The 26930-nt window shown below is 40.2% G+C and overlaps 1 protein-coding gene across 3 annotated transcripts; it reads left to right on the forward strand.

Moving 5' to 3' along the window:
* Positions 1–1427: 1427 nt before the first annotated feature.
* On the forward strand, positions 1428–25920 carry ZNF287 (zinc finger protein 287). 3 transcript variants are annotated; one of them, XM_004433018.3, is made up of 6 exons: positions 1428–1666; positions 2662–3262; positions 3921–4021; positions 5596–5722; positions 6189–6275; positions 22663–25920. In XM_004433018.3, exons 2-6 carry the CDS (start codon positions 2860–2862, stop codon positions 24231–24233), a joined length of 2289 nt encoding a protein of 762 aa, XP_004433075.1. In that variant the 5' UTR covers positions 1428–1666; positions 2662–2859; the 3' UTR covers positions 24234–25920. The 3 variants fall into 3 exon arrangements, with proteins under 3 accessions (XP_004433075.1, XP_087296457.1, XP_087296456.1); XM_087440331.1 differs by lacking the exon at positions 22663–25920 and adding an exon at positions 9121–9517; XM_087440330.1 differs by lacking the exon at positions 1428–1666 and adding an exon at positions 1800–1854.
* Positions 25921–26930: the final 1010 nt, after the last annotated feature.

Consider the following 26930-nt stretch of genomic DNA (forward strand, 5'->3'; position numbering starts at 1 on the left):
CCAACCATCCCAAGTCCTTCATGCTGAAAAGGCCACATGTAGGCACTCGGGTCAAATCCAAGCTGAGCTCATCCTTAAGCCTTCTCAGCCCACATACGAGACACGTGAGTGAAGAAGCCATCTTGGAAGTGGACCCACTCTGCCATCAATCCCTCTCAGCTGAGGCTCCAGACACACTGGAGCAGAGAAGAGCCATGCCCACTGTTCCCCTTCCAAGTTCCTGACCCACAGAGTCCATGAGCGTAATAAAATGGTTGTTCTTTAAAACCATTAAGTTTTGGGGTGGTTTGTCAACACAGCAGTAGATAACAGGAACACCTGGAATATGTTTTTCTATCCTTTTATTTTCAAATGTTTTTTTTAAAGGCACTGACTTTTTTTTTAATAATTTTATTTATTTTTTTCCTCCCAAAGCCCCAGTAGATAGTTGCATGTCATAGCTGCACATCCTTCTAGTTGCTGTATGTGGGACGCCGCCTCAGCATGGCCGGAGAAGCAGTGCGTCTGTGAGTGCCGGGGATCTGAACCGGGCCACCAGCAGCGGAGCACGTCCACTTAACCGCTAAGCCACGGGGCCGGCCCATTTTCAAATGTTTTATTTATTTTGTGTGTGTGTGTGAGGAAGATCAGCCCTGAGCTAACATCCGTGCTAATCCTCCTCTTTTTGCTGAGGAGGACCGGCTCTGAGCTAACATCTATTGCCAATCCTCCTCCTTTTTTTTTTCTCCCCAAAGCCCCAGTAGATAGTTGTATGTCGTAGTTGCACATCCTTCCAGTTGCTGTATGTGAGACGTGGCCTCAGCATGGCCAGAGAAGCAGTGCGTCGGTGCGCGCCCGGGATCCGAACCCAGGCTGCCAGTAGCAGAGCGCGCGCACTTAACCGCTAAGCCAAGGGCCGGCCCATTTTCAAATGTTTTATGTATCTTTGTTTTATGTCTCTTATAAACAACCTACTGTTGGATGTTGGGTTTTTTCCAATCTGAGAGTCTCAGAATCAGATTCTGAGGGGCTCAGAACCTTTAACAGAGAATGTTTATACACAAAGTAGGAACCAGCACTTTGGGTCTTTCTGCCATTAGACCCCACATCTTCCGTGCCCATTCTTCCTCCAGGAACTCTGACACTAGGTTTTCTCTGGTTAATTAGCACGGGGCTTCAACCTCCACATCCCCATCCCCCAGATGCTAGTAGCTCCCCGACCTCTAAGTCGTCTAGCAGACCTGCCTCTGCCCAATGAAACTTTAAATTTCCCTTCAGAACCTTTCAGGCTAACGAGCAAGTCATAGTGATGGGTGGAGGAGGTTGCCATGGAGACAGGTCCAAGGACCAAGGCTCGGGCGGGGGAGGACCGAGACACCGCTTCCGATTGGCTCAGCGGGCGCGCAGCGTTCTTTTTGTGCACATGCGCAGTGGCGCCGAGGCGAGGTCGCGGCGAACGCGAGGCGCGGTGGCGTCCAGGCCGGGTTTCTCAGGCAGGACCGGGCTGGGACGTGGGGCTCCTGGCCGACACACTTTGTGCTTTCCGGGGAAGGGAAGTGGCGGAACCAGAGGCCCCTGTGCAGCGCGGGACTGAGCCCGCCACGCAGGCGCCCGCGCCCCCGCCGCCATTGTTGCCCGGGGCCTCTCGGGCCGCTCCGGCTGCGGGTCCGCCGGGTCCCAGCGGCAGGTAATGATGTCGCGGGCGCCGGAAGCGAGTGTCCGCGCGGTCAGGGCCAAGAGCCCCAGCCCGTCCACGCGTGGGCGCCCTTCTCGCGGGTGCGCGGAGGCAAACACGGTATGCATGCTGCTGTGGGGCCCAGTCCCAGCGCAGCGCATCGCCAGGTCCTGACTTCCCTGCTGCCTGCGACCCTCCGGGTAAAGAGGAGATAGGGAGACCCCCTGGGGAGAGAAGGTGACAGAAGGCGAGGCGAGGCCGGCGCATCTGTTCTGCAGGGCCGTGTAAACAGGCTTGGGTGACACGGCTGTGGTTGAGAAGGGCTCAGATTTGGAGCCCGTGGACAGGTGTTTTCGGTTCTTCTCCAGGTCAGGCCTAGTCTGAGGTTTTCTTCGGGATCCTGGTTTCAAATTTATTCCTAAGTAACTGTCTCCTGTAGAAGCACTTAATGGGCTTTAAATCACACCAATCTGTTCTACTTCTTTCCAGTCCAACCGGCTTGTCTCCCCAGCCCGCAGACAGTGAAAAGCTAGAATAGGCTGGCATTAATATGCAAAGCGAGTAAATGGCTCTCCCTTTTTTCCAGACAGTTCCCTTGGGAACCTTTAGCACTTTGTTGAGAAGAAATTCTCCTCATAGTTTGTTCTAATAGATTTGTTCTGTTGTATTGAGAGCTAATTAGTCATTACAGCTTCTGTATCATCAATGACTGAAGCATTTTTTTCTGTAAAAAATGTTTAATTTCTGTTTCAAGTTAGAAGTTTGATCTGTCATTTTGCTCATGATTCAAGTCTTTGCTTCTATCACCACCTTTTTATGGCAGTCCCAACCCCCTCCCCCAGCAAATTGCATTTATGTTACAAGTCTAAGGGTATAAGAGAGGGAGACCAAGGTAAAAGTCTGTATGTGTTTATCTGTGCACACTGGGTAGTCTGTTTCTGTTTGTGTACGTGTATAGCAGAGAGCACCGGGAATTCTTGAGCTTATGGTCTGTTCTTGTGTTTCAGGGTCTCTTAACCATCCCTGCAAGTTCTGGGCTCCAAATTTGCAACTAAGGTGGCTAACTCTACCTTGACTCTGTTCTGCCCCTGGCTGCAGCAGCCCTTGATATAATGTCTTTGTGGCTCTAGCATGAGACTTCAAGCAGTTGGCTCTCTACTGGAGAAACAAAGGATATTGCCAGATTGACTCTCCTGTCTGTAGCCATGTTAGCCTCAAGCAAGAGGATGACCAATTCTTCACGCTCCCAAATCCTTCTGATGTGGAAGCCAGACAAGGCTCAGTGTGGACCCCACAATGTTGAAAAGGAAACCCTTGCTTCAAGACTCTTGCGTGACACTGAGACCTGCCGACAGAATTTTAGGAATTTCCCATACCCAGACCTGGCTGGTCCTCGAAAGGCATTGAATCAACTCCGAGAGCTCTGCCTTAAGTGGCTGAGACCTGAGATTCACTCAAAGGAACAAATCCTGGAGCTGCTGGTGCTGGAACAATTCCTGACCATCCTGCCTGGGGAGATTAGGACTTGGGTGAAGTCCCAATACCCAGAGAACGGCGAAGAAGTGGTGACTCTGGTGGAGGATTTGACTCAGATTCTAGAAGAGGAAGGTGAGAATTATAGAGCAGAGAGGGGAGGAAACCTGGGTAGTTAGAGAAGACAACGGGCACATCAGAGAGCAGCACTTTAAAGAAATTGGAGAGAAGGAAAGTGAGTGAGTGAGAACAGGCTTTAACATGAGCCCCATGCTGCATGGTGTTCCTCTTCAGATTGCTTGGAACCGGACACATTATCTAAACCCAGAGGAGATGTGTCATAAAATAATGACCAGACACAACCAAATTACCCCTGTGTGAGCCCTCAGGAAGTTTACCTGCAGAAGTTTGAACCATTCTGCCAATAAATCATTTGCCTTATGAATTTGATTTTATAGTAACAGACTTCCAAATAGGTAGAAAGGGGTCCAGAGAACATTTTCTTATTAAGTAGAGATAACTCACAAAATTTACATCAATAAGAATTTGGTATAAAATTGTGAATTTGGTACATATACTTAAGAGTCCCAGAGCAGACTTGTTTTTGAAGCCTACAAATGATGTTTTAGGACAAGTTATTACCCCTTCCCTCTGATTCTTTGAAGTAGGGGTGCTGTTTCTGGTTTCCTTCTGACTTACAACTCTAAGAAAATGGAGGCATCGGTTTGGTGAAGGGTTCCCTAGGCTGTTCATATAGGATGAATCTCCATCATGGTATCTTTCTCTTCCCTAGCTGCTCCTCAGAACTCAGCTCTTTCCCAGGAGACCCCAGAAGACTACCCCAAAGGAAGACATGCTTTCCAGGCAGGATGGCTAAATAACTTGGTGGCCAAAGTGAGTTTTAGTTTCTTCTGTGATTTTAAAATGCCTTCTTGGTGTGTGAGGACATTTTCTATCCTGGCTCTCTTAACTTCTGTGACCCCAAAGGTCCCATCAAGGACCTAAGCCTCAGTTTTTCTCCTTAACTCACCCTGCCCGTTAAGGTAGGTGAATGCCCTGTATGGGAAATGGGATCCATTGCCTTCCCTTAATATGCCTTTCCTCACTTTTTGACTTTAAGGCAGCAATATCTCATAGAGGTTAAGGAATCAACCTCCACAGCCAGATGGATCTAGGTTTGCTTCCTGATTCTGCCATTGAACCTGTGATTTGGGGCAAGATATTTAACTGCTGCTAGCCTGAGTTATTCAACTCTAGTAAATAGAATATTCCTCTTAGATTATGAGGATTAAATATTATGAGATTTGTTAGCCTGGATTATAGTAAGTGATCAATAAGCTCACAGTAAGATAAACAATAGTTACTAATATTATTTTTCCTCATTAACAAATAATTAAAGGCCATGTATTATGTGGTGTCACTGTTGATCATGAGTCTGTGTTACTTTAAGGAATAGCAACTCAGGCCACCTTAAGAGAAAGGTTCACTGTAAAAATATACATGGTCTGAAATTAATAACCAGAGTGAAATTATTATTTATAGATAATATGAATGTTTACCTGAAAAACCTAAGAAAATCAAGGGAAAAACTGTTAGAAACAATAACAGAAAATTTGACTAAAGTGACTGCTACAGAAAATGGCTTACAAAAATTAATCACTTCCTTATGTATACATAAAAATCAGATAGATGATAAAATGAAATAAAAGATTCCATTCAGAATATGACCCCCCCAAAATTTATGAGACTTGTTAGCCTGGTATACATAGTATAAATTTTGTAGTACCTTCATGCCCTGTATCATTCTGTAGGACATGAAAGAAGCCTTGAATATTATAAAACTGTCAGTTCTCCCTAGATTGTAAACTTAATGTGATTTCAAACTCCCAATACAATTTTTTAAAGAAACTTATAAAGCTTATTTGAAAAACACATAAGAGTAATTAAGAATATTTTTTTAACAAAAGGAAGAAGAGCCAAGAGGGATGCTAACCTTACCAGTTGTGAAATGTATCTAAAAGTACAGCAGTTCAACAGTATGGGTTTGGGTACCAGTTTTATTTTAAAAAGGAAGGAAGGAAGTGCTCTTATCATCATAGAGTACACAAAAATATCTTAAAATTTCAAATTATAACTGAATTTATTCTTAAGGCAAAGCTTGAAAAGGAAAACCATTCAACTCTGTGTCATCTATGTTTAAAACCTCCCTTTCTTCTTTAAGATGGAGCCTCCAGTGTATGCACTAGTGGCAATTGAAAGTGATAAATTCTACTTTATTTTCATACTTCCCTTGAGGGCCATTGAGGTATGCTCATCCATACATTGAGTGAAGGTCTTGACTAAATAACCTTTAGGGTCCTACGAAAGCTCAAGATTCTGTGATTCCTACCACCACACACGCACCTGGTGTTATCACTATCCCCTTCCTACTTGTCTTGAACCAAGTTAAGATATATTTGATGTTTTAGGAATCAATGACATTCAAAGATGTGGCTGTGGATATCACCCAGGAGGACTGGGAGCTAATGCGTCCTGTACAGAAGGAATTGTACAAGACTGTGACGTTACAGAACTACTGGAACATGGTTTCTCTGGGTAAGCATCGTCTATGCCCACTCCTCCTCCCAGCAAACCCACCAGAGTATCTTTTCTGTCCTTGGTTGTTAAAAATGGGTTGGGCTTCTAAAATACTTTGCTAAGAATGGGGCCTACAGATGAATGTGCTCATCCCATTCGGGCACAGACATAGCTATGTTCTACTCCCTTTTCCCAAATGAAAAATCAATAAAAACTATGAGGCACAGCTTCACAGGGCCACCACTCAATGCTGTGCCTTGCCCATTCCCTGCCTCCCCCATGGTCTCCATGCACATATCCTCCAGGATATCAGGAAATTTTTATCCTGGGTCTGAAAAGGACAATGACCTAATTCATTAGATCATGTCCGTGAACTATTGTTTTCCTATAGAGATCTGTCCTTATGAATAAAAAGAAGTCAGGTAATAAAATTTGAACAACTGTTTATCTCCCAGATAAAACTCATTATATTCCTCCTGAACAGGACTTACAGTGTACAGACCAACTGTGATTCCCATATTGGAAGAACCATGGATGGTGATAAAGGAAATCCTAGAAGGCCCTAGTCCAGGTGAGAGACTAACCAGCAGATGAGATTGTTTGCACTTAAGAGCCTATATTATCCTAAGTGTAGTGAGGTATATTTTTAAATATGGCCAAGTCACTTTCCACAAAGACATCCCAGCCTGTCGAAAACACTGAGCTGTTTGGCATTGCTTCCTTTACAGAGGCCATCTTCAAGAAGAGATTTTCCAAATGTCATTTTTATACCTATCCCCCGTGTCTCTCATTTAATCCTTTTCCATGACCCCTGGCTCCTGTCCCTTAGAGCTTTGTCAGGGATCAAAAATTTTTAAAATACATAAAGCCAGATATATACAGACAGAAGTCTCCCACCTGTCTACCACATTCACACGGTTCCTACACCTCCCCAACACACAGCCACTGTTATTTGTTTCTACTTCATCCTTTCAGGGGTTTATTTTCCTTTGTTTGCATATAAAGCCAGTATAAAAGTATTTTTCCTCCATTTTCTGATATAAATGCTAGCATACTGTACACACTGTTTTGTACTTCGCTTTTTTTTACTTATAAGGATATCTTGATAAGTGTTCCAAATGAGTATGTAAAGAGCTTCCTTGTTCTTTTTTTAAATATCTGCAAATTTTATTTGTAGATATTGTAGACAAATTTTATTGTGCCTCATAACTTACTGAACCTGTTCTTTATTGATGGACTTTTTGGTTATTCCCGTTCCTTTCTTCCTCCCTAACAGCTTCATTTTAAGATTTCAAACCTGCAGAAAAGTTGCAGGAACAGTACCTTGAACACCTATATATTTTTTACCTGGAATCAGGTAAAAAAGGTTATCATCATTTAGCCACTTGTGTTTTATCTCTTTACACACACACACACTTCGGTTTTGCACTGAACCACTTGAAAGTTAGTTGCAGGCATCATGACATCTCACCCCTAACTGTTTCTGCATATGTGTTCTCAGAACATGAACCTTCTCCTACATAAGCACACCATTCTCTCACTCCAAATATTTAACGTTTAGACAATAATGTCAACTAATGTATAGTCAAATATTCAGATTTTCCCAACTATCCCAAAATATCCTTTATAGATATTTTTCTCCCCAGTCCAGGATCCAGTGAGGAATCACATGTTCCACTTGGTTATCTTGTGTCTTTAGTCCCTTTTAATCTAGAACTGTTCCCCAGCCTTTTCTTTTTTCTTTTTTTTAATCTTTCATGATATTGACATTTTTTGAAAGATCCAGGCCAGGTTTTTTTGAGAATGACCCACAATCTAGATTTGCCTGATTGTTTCCTCATGATTAGATTCAGATTAAACATTTTTGCCAAGAATACTTTATAGATGTGTACTTTCCATCGCATTTCCTCAGAAGACACATAATGTCAATTAGTCTCATTAAGGGTGATGTTCAGTTTGGTTAAGGTGTTGTCTACCAAATCTCTCTATTTTAAAGGTGCATTTTTTTCCTTTGTAATTAGTAAGTAATCTGTGGATTGATACTTAGAGGCCACGTGATTATTGTATTCTCTGATAACCCTTTATTTAAGGTTTTCAGTATCCATTGACCATCCTTACTTTATTACATTGCTGGTTGCAAAATGGTGATTTTCTTTTTTTTTTTTTTTTTTTTGTGAGGAAGATCAGCCCTGAGCTAATATCCATGCCAATCCTCCTCTTTTTGCTGAGGAAGACCAGCTCTGAGCTAACATCCATTGCCAATCCTCCTCCTTTTTTTCCCTTTTTCTCCCCAAAGCCCCAGTAGATAGTTGTATATTGTAGTTGCACATCCTGCTAGTTGCTGTATGTAGGACGCCACCACAGCATGGCCGGACAAGCGGTGCGTTGGTGCGCGCCCGGGATCCGAACCTGGGCCACCAGAAGCGGAGCGCGCACACTTAACCACTAAGCCACGGGGCCGGCCCCAAATGGTGATTTTCTAGTTCAGCCATATCTTCTTCTTCTTATTCTTTGTTTTTTTTTTTGGTAAGAAAGATCAACCCTGAGCTAACATCCATGCCAATCCTCCTCTTTTTGCTGAGGAAGACTGGCCCTGGGCTAACATCTGTGTCTGTCTTCCTCCACTTTATATGGGACGCCGCCATAGCATGGCCTGACAAGCGATGCCTTGGTGCGCGCCTGGGATCCGAACCCAGGCCGCCAGCAGCAGAGCGCGTGAACTTAACCGCTACACCATGGGGCCAGCCATATCTTCTAAACGATTAATTGCATTCTTTTGTAAAGAATAGTTGTCCCGCCTCCCACCCCATTTTTATGTGTATGTAACACTAAGGACTTATAGAATTTTTAAAAATTCATTGTTAGTCCATTAATTCTAGTTTGGGGGGGGTTGTTTTTGATACTCAATTGTGCCAAATTTGGAAAATGGGAGCCTTTTTTTAAATTGAGATATAATTCACATATAACTTTATATTAGTTTCAGGTATGCAACATAATGATTCTATATTTGTATACACTGCGAAATGACCACCACAATAAATCTAGTTACCATCCATCACCATACATAGTTACAAAATTTTTTTTTCCTATGATGAGAACTTTTAAGATCTACCATCTTATCAACTTTCAAATATGCAGTACAGTATTATTAACTACAGTCGCCATGCTGTACATTACATCCCCAGGATGTGTTTATCTTATAACTGAAAGTTTGTACCTTTTGACTCCCTTCACCCATTTCGCCCACCTCCCCACACCTGCCTCTATGAATCGTCAATCTGTTTTCTCTTTCTGTGAGCTTGGTATTTTGTTTTGCTTTGTTTGTTTTGTTTTGTTTTGTTTTTTTGTGAGGAAGATTAGCCCTGAGCTAACATCCGTGCCCATCTTCCTCTGCTTTATGTGGGATGCCGCCACAGCATGGCCTGATAAGCAGTGCGTCGGTGCGCACCCAGGATCCGAACCTGTGAACCCTGGGCTGCTGAAGAGGAGTGTGCACACTTAACCACTACGCCACCGGGCTGGCCCCTGTTTGTTTTTTTGTTTTGTTTTTTCAGATTCCACATAAAAGTGAAATCATACAGTATTTGTCTTTCTCTGTCTGACTGAGTGAAATAACTTAACATAATGCCCCTAAAGGTCCTTCATGCATGTAAATAGCAAGATTTTTATGGCTGAGTAATAGTCCATTGTGCATATATACCACATCTTCTTTATCCATCCATCCATCCATGGGATCCATGGGCGCTTAGGTTGTTTCCATATCTTGGCTGTTGTAAATACTGCCATGAACAAGGGGGTGCATGTATCTTTTCAAATTAGTGTTTTCATTTTCTTTGGATAAATACCCAGAAGTGGAATTGCTAGATCATATGGTAGTTCTATTTTTAATTTTTTGAGGAAACTCAAAACTGTTTTCCATAGTGGCTGCACCAGTTTACATTCCCACTAACAGTGCAGGAGGGTTCCCTTTTCTCCACATCCTCACCAACACTTGTTATTTCTTGTCTTTTTAATAATAGCCATTCTGACAAGTGGGAGGTGATATCTCATTGTGGTTTTGATTTCATTTTCCTGATAATTAGTGATGTTGAGCATCTTTTCATGTGCCTATTGGCCATCTGTATGGCTTCTTTGGGAAAATGTCCATTTGGGTCCTCTGCTCACTTTTTTTTTTTTTTTTTTATAATTTTATTATTTATTTTTTCCCCCAAATCCCCAGTAGATAGTTGTATGTCATAGTTGCACATCCTTCTAGTTGCTGTATGTGGGACTCAGCCTCAGCGTGGCCAGAGAAGCGGTGCGTCAGTGCACACCTGGGATCCGAACCCAGGCCACCAGCAGCGGAGCGCACGCACTTAACTGCTAAGCCACGGGGCCGGCCCTCTGCTCACTTTTAATCAGATTGTTTTTTGGCTGTTGAGTTATATGAGTTCTTGATATATTTTGGATATTAATCTGTTATCAAATATATGATTTGCAAATGTTTTCTCCCATTCAGTAGGTTGCCTTTTCATTTTGTTGATAATTTCCTTTGCTGTGCAGAAACTTTTTAGTTTGATGTAGTCCCACTTGTTTATTTTTGCTTTTGTTGCGTTTGCTTTTGGAGTCAGATCCAAAAAAATCATTGCCAAGTCCAATGTCAAGGAGCTTATTGCCTGTGTTTTCTTCTAGGAGATTTATGGTTTCAGGTCCTACATTGAGGTCTTTAATTCTTTGAGTTAATTTTTGTGTATGGTGTAAAACAGTAGTCTAGTTTCATTGTTTTGCATGTGGCTGTCAAATTTTCCCCACACCATTTATTGAAGAGATTGTCCTTTCCCCATTGTATATTCTCACCTCCAAAAATTTTCATAGATTAATTGACCATATATGTGTAGATTTATTTCTGGGCTCGCTATTCTGTTCCATTGATCTGTGTGTCTTTTTCTGCCAATACCATACTGTTTTTATTACTGTAGCTTTGTAATATAGATTAAAATTAGGGAGCTTGATGCCTCCAGCTCTGCTCTTTCTCAAGATTGCTTTGGCTATTTGAGGTCTTTGGTGGTTCCACACAGATTTTAGGATTATTGTACTATTTCTGTGAAAAATGCCATTGGAATTTTGACAGAGATTGCATTGAATCTGTAGACTGCTTTGGGTAATATGGACATTTTAGCAATATTAATTCTTCCAGTCTACGAGCACAGAATATCTTTCCATTTATTTGTGTTGTCCTCAGTTTCTTTTATCAATGTCTTGTAATTTTCACTGTACAGGTCTTTTACCTCCTTGGTTAAATTTATTCCGAGGTATTTTATTCTTTTTCATGTAATTGTAAATGGGATTGTTTTCTTAATTTCTCTTTTTGATAGTTTGTTGTTAGTGTATAGAAATGCAACAGATTTTTGCATATTGGTTTTGCACCCTGCAACTTTACCAAATTCATTTATTAGTTCTAACAGTTTTTTGGTGGAGTCTTTAGGGTTTTCTATACATAGTATTATGTTATCTACAAATAGTGACAGTTTTACTTCTTCCTTTCCAATTCGGATGCCTTCTATTTCTTTTTCTTGCCTTATTGCTGTGGCCAGGACTTCCAGTACTATGTTGACTAAAAGTGGTGAGAGTGCCATTTTGTCTTGTTCCTGATCTTAGAGGAAAAGAGCTTTTCACCATTGAGTATGACGTTGGCTGCGGCCTTGTCATATATGGCATTTATTATGTTGAGGTACATTCCCTCTATACCCACTTTGTTGAGAGTTTTTATCATAAATGGATGTTGAATTTTGTCAAATGCTTTTTCTGCCTCTATTGAGATGATCGTATGATTTTTATCCTTCATTTTGTTAATGTAGTTTATGATGTTGATTGATTTGCAGATGTTGAGGCATCCTTATATCCCTGGAATAAATCCCACTTGATCATGGTGTATGATCCTTTTAATATATGGTTGAATTTGGTTTGCTAATATTTTGTTGAGGGTGTTTGCATCTATGTTCATCAGGGATATTGGCCTGTAATTTTCTTTTCTTTTAGTGTCCTTGACTGGTTTGGGTATCAGGGTAATGCTTGCCTTGTAAAATCAGTTTGGAAGCATTCCTTCCTCTTCAGTTTTTGGAAGAGTTTGAGAAGGATTGGTATTAATTCTTCTTCGAATGTTTGATAGAATTCATAAGTGAAGTCATCTGGTCCTGGACTTTCGTTTGTTTGTAGGTTTTTGATTACGGATTCAGTCTCCTTACTAGTAATCGTTTTATTCAGATTTTCTGTTTCTTCATGATTCTGTCTTAGAAGGTCATATGTTTCTAAGAATTTATTCATTTCTTCTACATTGTCCAATTTGTTGGCATATAATTGTTCATAGTAATCTCATGACCTTTTGTATTTCTGTGGTATCAGTTGTAACATCTATTCTTTCATTTCTGATTTTATTTATTTGAGCCCTCTCTTTTTTTCTTGGTGAATCTAGCTAAAGGTTTGTTAATTTTGCTTCTCCTATCAAAAAACCAGCTCTCAGTTTCATTGATCTTTTCTACTGTCTTTTTAAGTCTTTTTTTTTTTTTTTTAAAGATTTTATTTATTTATTCTTTCCCCCAAAGCCCCAGCAGATAGTTGCATGTCATAGCTGCACATCCTTCCAGTCGCTGTATGTGGGACGCGGCCTCAGCATGGCTGGAGAAGCGGTGCATCGGTGCACGCCCGGGATCCGAACCCGGGCCGCCAGCAGCGGAGCGCGCGCACCCAACCGCTAAGCCACCGGGCCGGCCCGCTTCTTTTTAAGTCTTTATTTCATTTATTTCCACTGTGGTCTTTGTTATTTCCTTCCTTCTACTAACTTTGGGCTTCATTTGTTCTTCTTTTTCTAGTTCCTTGAGGTGTAAAGTCAGATTTTTTATTTGAGATTTTTCTTGTTTCTTGAGGTAGGCCTGTATTACTATGAACTTCCCTCTTCGAACTGCTTTTGCTGCATCCCATAAATTTTGTCTTTCCATTTTCATTTGTCTCAAGGTATTTTTTGATTTCTGTTTTGATTTCTTTGTTGACCCATTGGTTGTTCAGTAGCATGTTGCTTAATCTCCACATATTTGTGATTTTTCCAGTTTTCTTCTTGTAATTGATTTCTAGTTTCATACCATTGAGGTCAGAAAGGATGCTTGGTATGATTTCAGTCTTCTTAAATTTATTAAGACTTGTTTTGTGGCCTACCATATGATCTATTCTGGAGAATGTTCCATGTGCACTTGAGAAGAATGTGTATTATGTTGCTTTTAGATGGAATGTTCTATATATATTAAGTCCATCTGGTCTAATGTGTCATTTAAGGCTGATGTTTCCTTATTGATTTTCTGTCTGGATGATCTATCCATTGATGTAAATGGGTTATTAAAATCTACTCTTATTGTATTGCCATCTATCTTTCCCTTTAAGTCTGTTAATATTTGCTTTATATATTTAGGTGCTCCTATGTTGGGTGCATAAATATTTATAAATGTTATATTCTTTTGTTGGATTGACCCCTTTATCATTATGTAATGCCCTTCTTTGTCTTGTATCACAGTCTTTGTTTTAAAGTCTATTTTATCTAAGAATAGCTACCCCAGCTTTCTTTTTTCCATCCCTGCACTTTGTCTATGTGTGTCCTTACATCTGAAGTGAGTCTCTTGTAGACAGCATATAGATGGGTCTTGTTTTTTTGTCCATTCAGCCTCTCTCTGTCATTTGATGGGAGAATTTACTACATTTGCATTTAAAGTAATTATTGATAGGTATGTACTTATTGCCATTTTGTTAATTGTTTTCCGGTTGTTTTGTAATTCCTCTCTTTTCCTTTCTTCTCTTGCTCTCTTCCTTTGTGGTTTGATGACTTTCTTTAGTCTTACGGTTAGATTCCTTTCTCATTATCTTTTGTGTAACTACTGAAGGTTTTTGCTTTGTGGTTACCATGAGACTTACAGATAATAACCTATATTTGTAACAGTCTATTTTATGTTGATAACAACTTAAGTTTGAACACATTCTAAAACTCTACATTTTTACTCCCCCTACCACATTTTATGTTTTTGATGTCACCATTTTATGTTTTTGGTATCACATTTTACATCTTTGTATTTTGTGTGTCCCTTAACTCATTCTTGTATAGTTATTTTTATTAGTTTTTTCATTTAACCTTCATACTAGCTTTATACATGATTAATCCACTATGTTTACTATATATTTACCTTTACCAGTGAGATTAATTCTTTCATATGTTTTCTTGTTACTAAATAGCACCCTTTCTTTTCACTTTAAAGTCCCTTTACCTTTTCTTATAAGGCCAGTTTAGTGGGGATGAACTCCTTTAGCTTTTGCTTGTCTGGAAAGCTGTTTATCTCTCCTTCAGTTCTAAATGACTTTGCTGGGTAGAGTATTCTTGGTTGAAGTTTTTTCCTTTCAGCACTTTAAATATATTGTGCCACTCCCTTCTGGCCTGAGAAGTTTCTGCTGAAAAATCTGCCTATAGTCTTATGGGGGTTCCTTGTACATAACAAGTTGTTTTTCTCTCACTGCTTTTAAGATTCTCTCTTTATCTTTATTTTTTGACATTTTGATTATAATGTATCTTGGTGGGGATCTCTTTCGGTTCATCTTATTTGGAACTCTCTGGGATTCCTGGATCTGAATGTCTGTTTCCTTCCCCAGCTTAGGGAAGTTTTCAGCCATTATTTCTTCAAATAAGTTTTCTGTCCCTTTGTCTCTCTCTTCTCCTTCTGGAACTCCTATAATGCAAATGCTTGATGTTGTCCCATAAGTCCCTTAAGCTATCTTCACTTTTTTGAGTTCTTTTTTCTTTTTGCTGCTCTGTTTGAGTGAGTTCCACTGCCTTGTCTTTGAGATCACTCATCCTTTCTTCTGCTTCGTTTAGTCTGCCATTGAACCCCTCTAGTGTATTTTTCAATTCAGTTATTATATTCTTCAGCTCTATGACTTCTGTTTGGTACTTTTTTATATTTTTTGTCTCTTTGTTGTGGTTTTCACTGTGTTCATCCATTGTTTTCCCAAGGTCAGTGAGCATCTTTATGACCGTTACTTTGAACTCTTTATCAGGTTAATTATGTATCTCCATTTCATTAAGGGTTTTTTCTGAGGTTTTATCTTTTTTTGTTGTTTGGGACATATTCCTCTGTCTCCTTATTTTGCTTGATTCTCTGTGTTTGTTTCTGTGTATTAGGCAAAACAGCTAGTCCTCCCAGCCTTGAAGGAGTGGCCTCATGTAGGAGATGAACCTCATCATTCATCCTTGCCCTAGCTCTTGGTTGTCTCTTGAACCTTTGTGATTGTCCAAGCAGCCTGATTTATTTTTAATAGCTCTAGTTGTTGAGGGTGTGCCAAGACCTGTCAGTGTTCCAGAGGGAGGCATCTCAGTCAGCACCTAGTTCCAGGCTGACCGGAAGCCAGACCCTCAGGTCGCAGCTATATAGCTATATATGTATATATATACAAATATATAGTCCCATGGGACCACAATTGTAAACGCTGCTGGCCTCCAGACCAAGTGATCTGGAGGTATCTCCTATACAACAATTGCAAAAACTTGGGCTCCAGATGAGTGTGTAAGCTGCTTTCTAGGAGGTGCCGATGAGCTGTTGGAAGGCAGAGGCAGAGTGCAAAGATGGCATACCCTGTCCTACCTTCCCTAATAGCACTTCTGTAGTCTCTGGATATGTGGCAAACCTGAAGCCTGCCCTCAGGCTGAATGCAGCTCCTAGACAAGTAAATAGGCCTTTCACAGAAAGACTGGGAGTATGTTTTAGTCTGCTGTCTGTGCAGTGTTCTGGGGGTGATAGCCTGCCAAGAATTGTCTCCAATTATTACAGTCTTGTGGGACCCAAGAACACAGGCCCCGCTGGCCACCAGAGCCAGGCGACCAAGGAACATCCCCTGTGTGGCAGCTGAAAAACCGGGGCACCAGACGCGTGTAAGAACTCCCCTCCAAAACACACTGGCACTCTGGAGCACAGTAGAGGGAGAGCGTAAAGTAGTGCCTGCCTTTTGAGGTCTCTGGAAGGGATTCCAGTCAGCCCTTAGGTCTGTAATTAGTAGCCTGTCCCTCAGACTGCAGCTGTGATGATAAGCTTATAGGTCTCTCTCACAGAGACTGGGCTCCTGAGTCTGTTCCCTCTTACTGTGCCCTGAGATAGTAGCTGTTTAAGAACTATTTCTCTGTTGGTTATAGTCTTGTAGGACCCGTGAGCACAAGCCCTGCTGGCCTCCAGAGCCAAGTGATGTAGAGGTGTGCCCTGGCAGCAGTTGCAAAAATCAGGGCACCAGACAAGGTATAAGCTCCTTTCTGGAAGATAGCAGGAAGCTGGAGTGAGGCAGAGGGAAATCACCAAGATTGCGTCCACTGGACTCTGTTTCCTGAGAGCACCTCTGTAGGCCTCTAGGAGTATGCCAGACCAAGAATCTGCCCCTCGGGCCAGAGCTCCTGGACAGGCATGTAGACCTCCTTCTCAGAAAGACTAGGGGTATGTTTCAGTCTGCTGTCTGTGCAGTCCCTGGGGATGGTAGTCTGCCAAGAACTGTCTCTTCAATTGTTATAGTCACATGGGTCCCAGGAACACAGGTTCCCCTGGCCTCCAGAGCCAGGCGCTCAAGGTGTGTCCCCTGGGCTGCCACTGCAAACACTGGGGCACCAGACATGAGTAAAACCTCCTTTCTGGGAGATACTGGCACAATGGAGCATGGCAGATGGAGAGCGCAAGGACGGCGCCCATTGGCTTTAGTTAGGCAGAGGGAGAGTGCAGGAATGGCACATGTCTGCCAGCTTTAGCAAGGCAGAGGGAGAGCACAAAAATGGCACCCACCAGCGCCTCTGTCCCCGGAGAGAATCTCAATGGTCCCCTGCCCCTCCAGTAGATGCTTTAAGATTAGCAAATGAATCTCCTTCACGTATAGTCTGGGCACTTTCCAAACTGCTGCCTCTGCACTGGGCCCTGGGGCAAGTGAGTCTGTGCATGAGCCCTTCAAGAGCAGTCTCTCAGTTCGCTACAACCCCCAGGTCTTGTGGACGCGAGCCCCATTGGTTTTCAAAGCCAGACGTCTTGAGGCCTTATCTGTCAGGTGCAGGTCTTAAGGGCTGGGTTGCCTGATGTGATGTACCAACCCTTTGCTCCTCAGGGACAAGCTCGGATTTGTGAGATCCCTTCCAATTGTGGGTCGCCGTGCTAGGGTGGGGTTTTTGGTGAAACCGTGTCTCAGCCTTTCCTACCCACCTTGATGTGGCCCTTTTCTCCTTTGATGTGAAGCAGCTCTTCAGTTAGTTTTCAAGTCTTTTTCAGAGGGAATTGTTCCAGATGTAGCTGTAGATTCAGTGTGTCTATGGGAAGAGGTGAGTTCAGGATCTTCCTACATCACCATCTTGGACCACCTCAGTAGGAGCCTTCCAAACCAAGTCCAGTGAACTTTTGAGATGTCCCCATTTGTCTTTGAGCATTTCCTTGCTTTCTGGCACAGGATGTTCTTTAGGCTCACCTTGTGTCTACCTTAGACCTGGAATTTCTCTAAGAAACTGTCGTTCATTTTAATGGGGAATAAGTACTTAGAAACCAGGATCTGGGCAGTGAGTATACTCACTACCATGGGTACCATTGCTTTTAGATCTGTTCAGTGGATAGAGCTGGGGAAAAAAAAAAAAAAAAAAATATATATATATATATGTGTGTGTATGTATGTATGTAGTTTTTTTTTTAATCATGAGTTCAAAGTGATAACTCTAATTCAAATCCAACATTACAAGGATGTTCCATTTTGTTTTTTTGTTTTGTTTTGTTTTTTTTATAATTTCCTCCCCCCCCCCAAAGCCCCAGTAGATAGTTGTATGTCATAGCTGCACGTCCTTCTAGTTGCTGTATGTGGGAAGCGGCCTCAGCATGGCCGGAGAAGCAGTGCATCAGTGCGCACCCGGGATCCGAACCCGGGCCACCAGCAGCGGAGCGCGCTCACTTAACCACTAAGCCATGGGGCCGGCCTGGATATTCCATTTTGTACCTTACATATTTCATTTTGTATTTCCTTTCCCATACAATGAGTAACCTGGTTCCCAACAACATTAGTATATTTATTCACTTGCTCTATCATATAGTACACACAAAAATGGTTTCAGAATTATATCAGTATCACTACTAATAAACTAGGTACAGTTAGAAATTTCTTGAAGTTTTGTCCTTAGAATATATTCCACTAAAGGTATACAGAATTCTGGGTTCAAAAGTTAGTTGAATTCTTTCCTTCTGGATATCTTAATAGTTCGATATACAGTTAAGGTTGTTCACTTCCATTTGTGTTCAATTTTAATGTTTTCTTGTTTTTTTATTTTTTATCTAATTTTATGTTTTTGAGTATGTAAAAACATTAACATGGTTCAGAAGTCAAAACTCTATTACATAGAAAGGTATTCACTCCCACCCTTCTGCCTGTCCCCATCCACCCCCTGTAGGTAACCATGTTCATTTGTTCCTGGTTTATTCTTCCTGCGTTTCTCTTTGCAGAAATAAATCATACGTATATTTTTATATCTCCCTTTTTATACAAAAGTAGTACACTACACTCCTTTGCATTTTGCTTTTCTATTTCTTTTATTGTAAGACACTGACTTATATCTTACAATGTGGATCCTAGAATACAGCATTAACAGTAAATTAAACAATAATGACAGAATATAATATGCCACCTTAGAGTGAACTGTTTCACTTTTTTAAACTTTATCTCATTTTTAAACTTTATCTTTCTTTAACTTTATCTGGTCATTAGGTATTTTAAGGGTCATAGTACTTGAAAAGCTAATTCTTCTCACAATTTATGGCCTTATTTGCCTTAGTTGGCAAAATGACACAAAATACACGTATAGCACACTAAATTCTTGGGGAATGATTTCAGCACACTCTCAACACTGAGAAAACATACATGGCATAATGGAAGTAAGCCTGGACTAGAGTCAGGATAGTCCTCTGGGAGGGACTGCCAGTCTGGGACCACTGTAAGTTGACTTCTCAGCATGAGGAATTTTTTACATCATTCAGGTAGCATGAATTAGGACTGTAAATCCACAGGAGGGGGCAGTTTATGCTTAGGTATTTTGAAGGCAGATTTTTCTCCCACCAAAGAGCACCAAGACAGAAAGGCAAGTTCCTTTTTTCCTTTGTAGAGATGAGGTTTTGGGGGGTTTGTTTGTTTTTCTAGCCTGTCCTTATACAGAGTGTAATAGAGAGTGTCAGCCTCCTTCCTTGGTTGGGCTCCAGACTTTGGCTTCTGTCCCCTGAGCCCCTTGCACTGTCAGAATGGAAGCTTAAGGAGGATTGAGGAGTTATCGCAACAGGATTGAGGAGTTATCTCAGGCAGCCAGCTTCAACTCTTGCTAACTTCCTGTCTTCTTGCTTTTACTTGATTTTTGACCTCTGAGGATTTTACTTTCTTATCAGCTCAGAGATACATAATAAGTTGAACTTTTGCTTAGGATATCTAATCAGTCATGCTTCAGGAAATGGGAACTTTGATAATTCACCCAGATAGAGTGGTAGTATTGGTCTTCGATGGCCATTCCTGTCTCAGAACTTCTATAGTTCCTTATATTTATAGAGGACCTATCCATTCTTTCAGGTTCAACTCAAGTCATACCCTCCCCCTCAAAGCTTTCCTTTTTTTTTTTTTTTTTTAATAATTTTTATTTATTTATTTTTTTCCCCCAAAGCCCCAGTAGTTAGTTGTATGTCATAGCTGCACATCCTTCTAGTTGCTGTATGTGGGACGCGACCTCAGCATGGCCGGAGAAGCGGTGCATCAGTGCGTGCCTGGGATCGAACCCAGGCCGCCAGCAGCAGAGCGCCTGCACTTAACCGCTAAGCCACAGGGCCGGCCCTCAAAGCTTTCCTTGATGACCTGAGTCAACACTCATCTCTTTTATTAGGAATATTATACCACTGTTTGGCCCTGCTGACCAACAGATTGTGCTAACCAATCCTTTCTGGTTAATTATATGCACATATTTAAGCTTAGTGATTAATGATTTCAATTTCTAATAAACTGATTGGTTTAAATTGTATGCTTATAGTAGCAATTTCATGGTCATCATTCCAACTTGTTACTTAAAGCTTCTTGATTATAACTCTGGTACTTTTCAGATATATGGAACAGTCTGTCATAGACTGATTCTGATTACATAGAAGTTAAACTCAGCTTCTGGTCCTGTCTCACCTTTTTTGTGTGTATATACACACCTACCTCTACAATCCATTAACAGTCTCATTTTGGTTTTTTAGGGGCGAGTAACAAATCCTGGTTTGAGGAAGGAGTTTTTAATTTTTTTCTTCTATAAAATTAATAGAACTACATTTTTAGTACTTAATAGCAATAAAAGTAATATAGCCAATTTATTGAAAATTTAAAAATATTTTTAAAAAGCTATAATCTGATTGTTAGCATTTTGATAATATTTGTCTAGTTCTAATGAGTCTTCATGCTAGTTATGATACTGTTTTTTCCATTTAACATTACTCCTAAGCATTTTCTAGTGTCAACTCTGATTTTTGGATTTGAATCAAAATAATAAAAGTAGTTTGTAAATTCAAGCAGTACAAGGAAGCAAAATGAAATATGTCTCCCTCTCCTCACGTGTTACCAGGACCTTCTCCCCTTAGATTACCACTGCCTGTGTGTATGTGTATATATGTGTATGTGTATCTACAATACATATAGCATATCTTTATACAGATGGCATCTTACTCTGCATACTGTTATATACCTCTTTTTTCACTTAATATGTCCTGTACACCTTTTCATACCAATGTACATTTTTATCATTATCAATATTCCATTGTCCCCTAGGCTAACTAGTCCTTTATTGATGGATGATCCTGTTGAATGGATATATTTACAAAGTTATTATACTTTGATCTGCATCTTAGAAAGTTTCTGAACTACCCAGTACCATTTTTGCTACATTATAAACTCCAGGGCTGGCCCCGTGGCTTAGTGGTTAAGTGTGTGCGCTCCACTACTGGTGGCCTGGGTTCAGATCCCGGGTGCGCACCAACGCACCGCTTCTCCAGCCATGCTGAGGCTGCGTCCCACATACAGCAACTAGAAGGATGTGCAACTATGACATACAACTGTCTACTGGGGCTTTGGGGAAAAAAAAGGAGGAGGATTGGCAATAGATGTTAGCTCAGAGCCGGTCTTCCTCAGCAAAAAGAGGAGGATTAGCATGGATGTTAGCTCAGGGCTGATCTTCCTCACAAAAAATAAATAAAAAAAATAAACTCCATATTTGATTATATTTTATTATATAATTCTTAACATTTGCAAGTTCTGTGTTTCCCACCTGACTTCAAAGGAGAAAGGTATTGTAACTTAAATTTGTTTTAAACCTTCATAATGAAAACAACAGGCATCACAAAGACATACATGATTGCTTTGCAGCCAGGTTTGGGGTCAAAGTTTGTTTGTTTTGTTTGTATATGTGTGTGCTTTCATTTGAGTTCACCTTTTTACAACAAGTTATTGTCATTTATTTTACCAAATCAGTTTCTGAAGGAAATACAAAAGAAGCATAAGCCATTTCCAGAGTTTACGTCTAGGTTGGAAATACAAGAAATGCACAGGGCCAGCCCGGTGGCACAGTGGTTAAGTGCGGGCACTCCGCTGCAGTGGCCCGGGGTTTAGATCCCGGGCGCACACCAACGTGCCACTTGTCAAGCCACGCTGTGGCAGCGTCCCATATAAAGTGGAGAAAGATGGGCACAGATGTTAGCCCAGGGCCAGTCTTCCTCAGCAAAAAGAGGATTGGCATCGGATGTTAGCTCAGGGCTGATCCTCCTCACAAAAAAAAAAAGAAATGCACAAAATTGTGAAATAATACTATAAGGCCAAGTTTTGTCACAGCTCCAATATTATATTAGGTTGAACCATTAGAAACTGCTGATATTCAGACATACTGACCTACAGAAAAGGCAATTTCATATGATTCAACCTATTCTGTACTGTAGGATTCTAAGGAGAGAGGAACATGAGCTGGGCCATGAACATCTTTTTTAATAGGTGGAGACAGTAGCATAAGAGAAGGCCTAGAGTCTGGAATTAGCATGGCACCTGTAGAAGATGATGAGGAAGTACTTTTGAGTTATGTAGATAACTTTGAACTTTAAGTTAAGCTGAATATGAGGTGTGGCAGAAGATATAGTAGAATAGAAAGGCTAGATTATTTTGAGACTGAAGGCCAAGTGGAGGTATTTTGAACTTTATTTTTCTCTTTCTTGAACTTTTGTCCGTTAAGCCACTGATCCTCAAACTTGAGTGTGCATCAAAAACTCCTAGACGGCTTGCTAAAACAGATTGCTCAGCCCCACTCCCAAAGTTTCAGATTCAGTATGTCTGGGTGGGCCCCAATAATTTAACATAGTCCCAGGTAATAGTGATGTTCTGCCACTGGTCTGGGGACTGTACCTTAGAGAACCATTGCTTTAGGCTATAGAAGAATTAGTAAACATATTTAAGCATGGAAAGCACTCCATGAAATTGCTTTTCAATATTATGTAGGATTGTGCAGAGTAGATTGGAAGAATGGGTGATGACATGAGTATGCCTACTTTATGATTATTATATAAGCTATAATCTATATAAGTAATTATATAATTAAAGTCATCCCAAGTTATCCCACACAGTCTTCACTGTTTTCACTTCTCTTAGCTCTGTCATCTGACCTAACCTATTTTATTTACTGTGTGTCCATGTCAAATAGTAAGAAGCGTCTCCTTTGTCAACAATTTAGTCTCCTGTTTTTTTTTCCCTTTTATTCTCCTTTCCCAAGCGTTAAGGACCATGTTATCAGGTTGTCAGAGCCATAGTCTTTTTAGGCATTTTACTCATGTTCATTATTTTGTTTCTGTTTTGGCAGTTTCCTTTCTCCAAATAGAGAAAATCTTTTTATATTCTTTTTATTTCAGAATGGGAAACAAAAGCCCAAGAGTGTACTCCAGTTAAAAATATTCCTAAACTCACAAAGGATGGAACCAGGACCATCAAATTGGAAGAACCATATGACTATGATGACAGGTTAGAGAGGCGAGCAACAGATACCTTCAGGAAAGTTCCCACTAATGAAAGAGATTTCAGTTTAAAGTCAGTCCTTTCACAAGAAGATGATCCTACAGAAGAGTATCTTAGTAAATATGATATATATAGAAATAATTTTGAAAAGCATTCAAACCTAATTATACAGTTTGGTACCCAATCAGATAATAAAACTTCTGTGTATAACGAAGGCAGGGCAACCTTCAGTCATGTCTCATATGGTATTGTACATAGGAAAATACTTCCTGGAGAGAAGCCTTATAAATGTAATGTGTGTGGGAAAAAGTTTAGGAAATACCCTTCCCTCCTGAAACACCAAAGTAGCCATGCCAAAGAGAAATCTTATGAATGTGAAGAATGTGGAAAAGAGTTTAGGCACATCTCATCCCTTATTGCACATCAGAGAATGCATACTGGAGAAAAACCATATGAATGCCACCAGTGTGGTAAAGCCTTCAGCCAGCGCGCACATCTTACTATCCATCAGAGAATTCATACGGGAGAGAAACCCTATAAGTGTGATGACTGCGGGAAAGACTTTAGTCAGCGTGCACACCTTACCATACATCAAAGGACACATACTGGAGAGAAACCATATAAATGCTTGGAATGCGGTAAAACCTTCAGCCACAGTTCATCACTGATTAATCATCAGAGAGTTCATACTGGAGAAAAACCTTATATATGCAACGAATGTGGGAAAACTTTCAGTCAGAGTACACACCTTCTTCAACATCAAAAAATACATACTGGAAAGAAACCATATAAATGCAATGAGTGTTGGAAAGTGTTTAGTCAGAGTACTTACCTTATTCGACATCAGAGAATCCATTCTGGAGAGAAGTGTTATAAATGTAATGAATGTGGAAAAGCCTTTGCTCATTCCTCAACTCTTATTCAACATCAAACTACTCACACTGGAGAGAAATCCTATATATGTAACATATGTGGGAAAGCCTTCAGCCAGAGTGCAAATCTTACTCAACATCATAGAACACATACTGGAGAGAAACCATATAAATGCAGTGTGTGTGGGAAAGCATTCAGCCAGAGTGTACACCTTACTCAACATCAGAGGATTCATAATGGAGAAAAACCCTTTAAATGCAACATATGTGGGAAAGCATATAGACAGGGTGCAAATCTTACTCAGCATCAAAGGATTCATACCGGAGAGAAACCCTATAAATGTAATGAATGTGGGAAAGCTTTTATTTATTCCTCATCACTTAATCAACATCAGAGAACTCATACTGGAGAAAGACCCTATAAATGTAATGAATGTGATAAAGATTTTAGCCAGAGAACATGCCTTATTCAACACCAGAGAATTCACACAGGAGAGAAGCCCTATGCATGCCGTATATGTGGTAAAACCTTCACCCAGAGTACAAACCTCATTCAGCATCAGCGTGTTCATACAGGTGCCAAACATCGTAACTAACAGATGTGGGAGACTTCATTTAGGTTTTACAACTTAATCATTTAAATTTTATTTTATATGCTTTGTGTTAAAACATTATTCAAAAGAAACCCAAAAGAAGTGCAATATATGTTAGATATCACACAGCAGAAGTATCAGAATTAGTAACATGGATATAACCTATTTAAATTTAATGTGAAATTTAAAAAGAAAACTTCATTCACTTCTCAACCTTTATTTGATGTCAGTTTAATTCATTCCAGAAAGAAACCCTATGAAAGTAAGAGTACTCAAAAACCTATAACTCAGCAACTTTTACTGTATTTATTTCAAGTACTTCTTAATGAGGCCTTATGAGTGAAACTTGGGAAAGCTTCGATCAAGTAGCGATTTCACACTAGAGAGTAATCCTGGGATGACAGGAAAGAAAAGGCTGCTTTCAGGCTCAGATATCATCCCAGCTGTGAAGCCTTAAATACGTAAAGGGTCCCCTCCCCCTTTTCACTTCCCTGTTCCCATTATGTCATAACTGCCAATGTGGAACCAGTAGGTTTGCCAGAAATGTTGAAAGTATCTTAAATACTTCTGTGTGACCACTGTTTAATTACCTTTTCCTTTAAATACTGAAATATTAAGGGAAGAGAAGCTTAATGAAAGATCTGGTAGGAAAGAGAAACTAATGTGTATATAACTCTTAGACATGTACAAATTTAGTTAAATGCAGAAATTAAACACTCAAGCTTAATTTAATCTTTAAAACATATTAACCTTAGTTTCACTAGGTTTTGACATGTGTGTCATCCTGAAGGAAAAAATAAGAATACAATTCCCATTTTTTTCACCTGACTCCTAAATTCATAATTTAAGGTTCCCTTTTGACTGTTTTACTGTAGGAAGTCCATTTCTTCCATTGAAACACATGTCTCTTGAGTGCCTACTGTGCTCAGGCCCACATTTTCTAATTGGATCCTTTCAGGGCTTCTTATAGTGCTGCAAGTCACAGCCAGTGTAAGCAACAGAAAGCTTTCTCAAGTAAAGAAAGATAAAGAACATGGTCTTAATTACTGTGTCATGGAATGAGCCTAAGAAACCTGCTAAAATGGGTTGCCAGATGGGACCCTGTGCCCCAAGACAAGGAATTAATGAAAGCAGCTACCTAAATAGTGTGAGAATAAGTAAATAATGGAAAATAGCTTTGAGTTCACTGCAGAAAGTGGGTCAGGGAAAAAATCAAGGTGAAGACTTGACAGGAAAGAATATACATAGGTAACTGTTATAACATGACGTTATTGGACTTGGTTTACCTAAGAAAATAAGAGTGACTAATTGAATAAAACAAAATTCAGCCTGTTGTTTATATGAAGAAACTAAAAATGAAATGACTGATTTTAAAGGAATAATTAGAATTGGTACTTCTTCATACTTTTAAGTAAAATGGGATTACTCTTAAAATAGCAGGAAAAATTTTCAGTGGAAAAAGCATTGATGCAGAAACTATCATTGATGCAGATAATGAACTGAGTTTGTGGGGTCCTAAACAGCATAAAAGGAAAACTAGCAGAAATACAAATAGAAATAGGTAAAAATACTACAGCAATCCCCCCTTATCCGTGGTTTTGCTTTCTACAGTTTCAGTTGCCCACAGTCAGCCACAGTCCAAAATTATTAAATGGAAAATTCCAGAAATAAACAATTCATAAGTTTTAAATTGCACGCTGCCTGAGTAGTGTGATGAAATCTTGTTGCTGTCCCCCTCCATCCCACCTGGGACGTGAATCATCCCATTTGGTGGATTCCCAACCATCGCCGACATCATGGCTCAATGATCATTCTGACGCATCAGAAGGTCAACAGTAGCCTAACACTGTCACAATGCCTCCGTCATTCACCTCACTTCATCTCTTCAGATAAGCAGTGTCGTCTCACATCATTACAAGAAGGGTGAGTACAATACAATCAAATATGTAGAGAAAGACCACATTCACATAACTTTTATTATAGTATATTTTAATTGTTCTATTTTATTATTAATCTCACTGTGCCTAAATTGTAACCTTTATCATAGGCACATATATATAGGAAAAAAACAATAGTACATATAGCTTTCAGTACTATCTGCAATTTCAGGCATCCACTGGGGGTCTTGGAACGTAACCCCTGTGAATAAGGGGGGACTGCTGTACTGTATTTAATATCCACAGCATTCCACTATCAGAATATAAGACCATATTCTGAGAGCTGAGATTCTATCTTGCTCTTGTTTCTTCAGTGCCTTGCATATGGTGGTCACTATATGTTGGTTGAATTAATGAATAAATAAGTAGGTAAATTAGAGTTAAGTAATAAGGTAAAATTAACATATGGAGTGAAATTGGTAGAATTTAAAATTCTTTTGTGCATACATACAAAAAAATATAAATATTGGTGATTTACTGGGTAATAGGAACTACTAAAAAATGAAGAAGCAGAATCCCCAAATCTTAACAATGGGGCTATTCCTAAAGAAATCATGGGACATCTTTGCACAGGAAATTTTCCTGAGCGAGATGAGGAAAAACTGATATAAATCCTGGTGCCATACATATCAGTTTGAGCACGTATTGACCATGCAGCTTCATTTGGACATTACTGTTCTTATAAACATCCTCCAAACAGGTGCTGAAGGGAAGACCTGGGTGCTAGCATCTTAAAGGCTTTCTTGTTGAGTGTTTTCTTCAA

The sequence above is a fragment of the Ceratotherium simum genome, chromosome 16 (genome assembly GCF_057802395.1).
Source record: "Ceratotherium simum simum isolate JZ-2026a chromosome 16, ASM5780239v1, whole genome shotgun sequence".
NCBI classification, from domain to species: Eukaryota; Metazoa; Chordata; class Mammalia; order Perissodactyla; family Rhinocerotidae; genus Ceratotherium; species Ceratotherium simum.

Bases quoted from the DNA above. Each gene is read 5' to 3' on its own strand.
- ZNF287 (XM_004433018.3), top strand. From the start codon at position 2,860: ATGTTAGCCTCAAGCAAGAGGATGACCAATTCTTCACGCTCCCAAATC. The intron at 3,263-3,920 runs GTGAGAATTATA...TCTCTTCCCTAG, and splicing joins TCAGATTCTAGAAGAGGAAG to CTGCTCCTCAGAACTCAGCT. The intron at 5,723-6,188 runs GTAAGCATCGTC...CCTCCTGAACAG, and splicing joins CTGGAACATGGTTTCTCTGG to GACTTACAGTGTACAGACCA.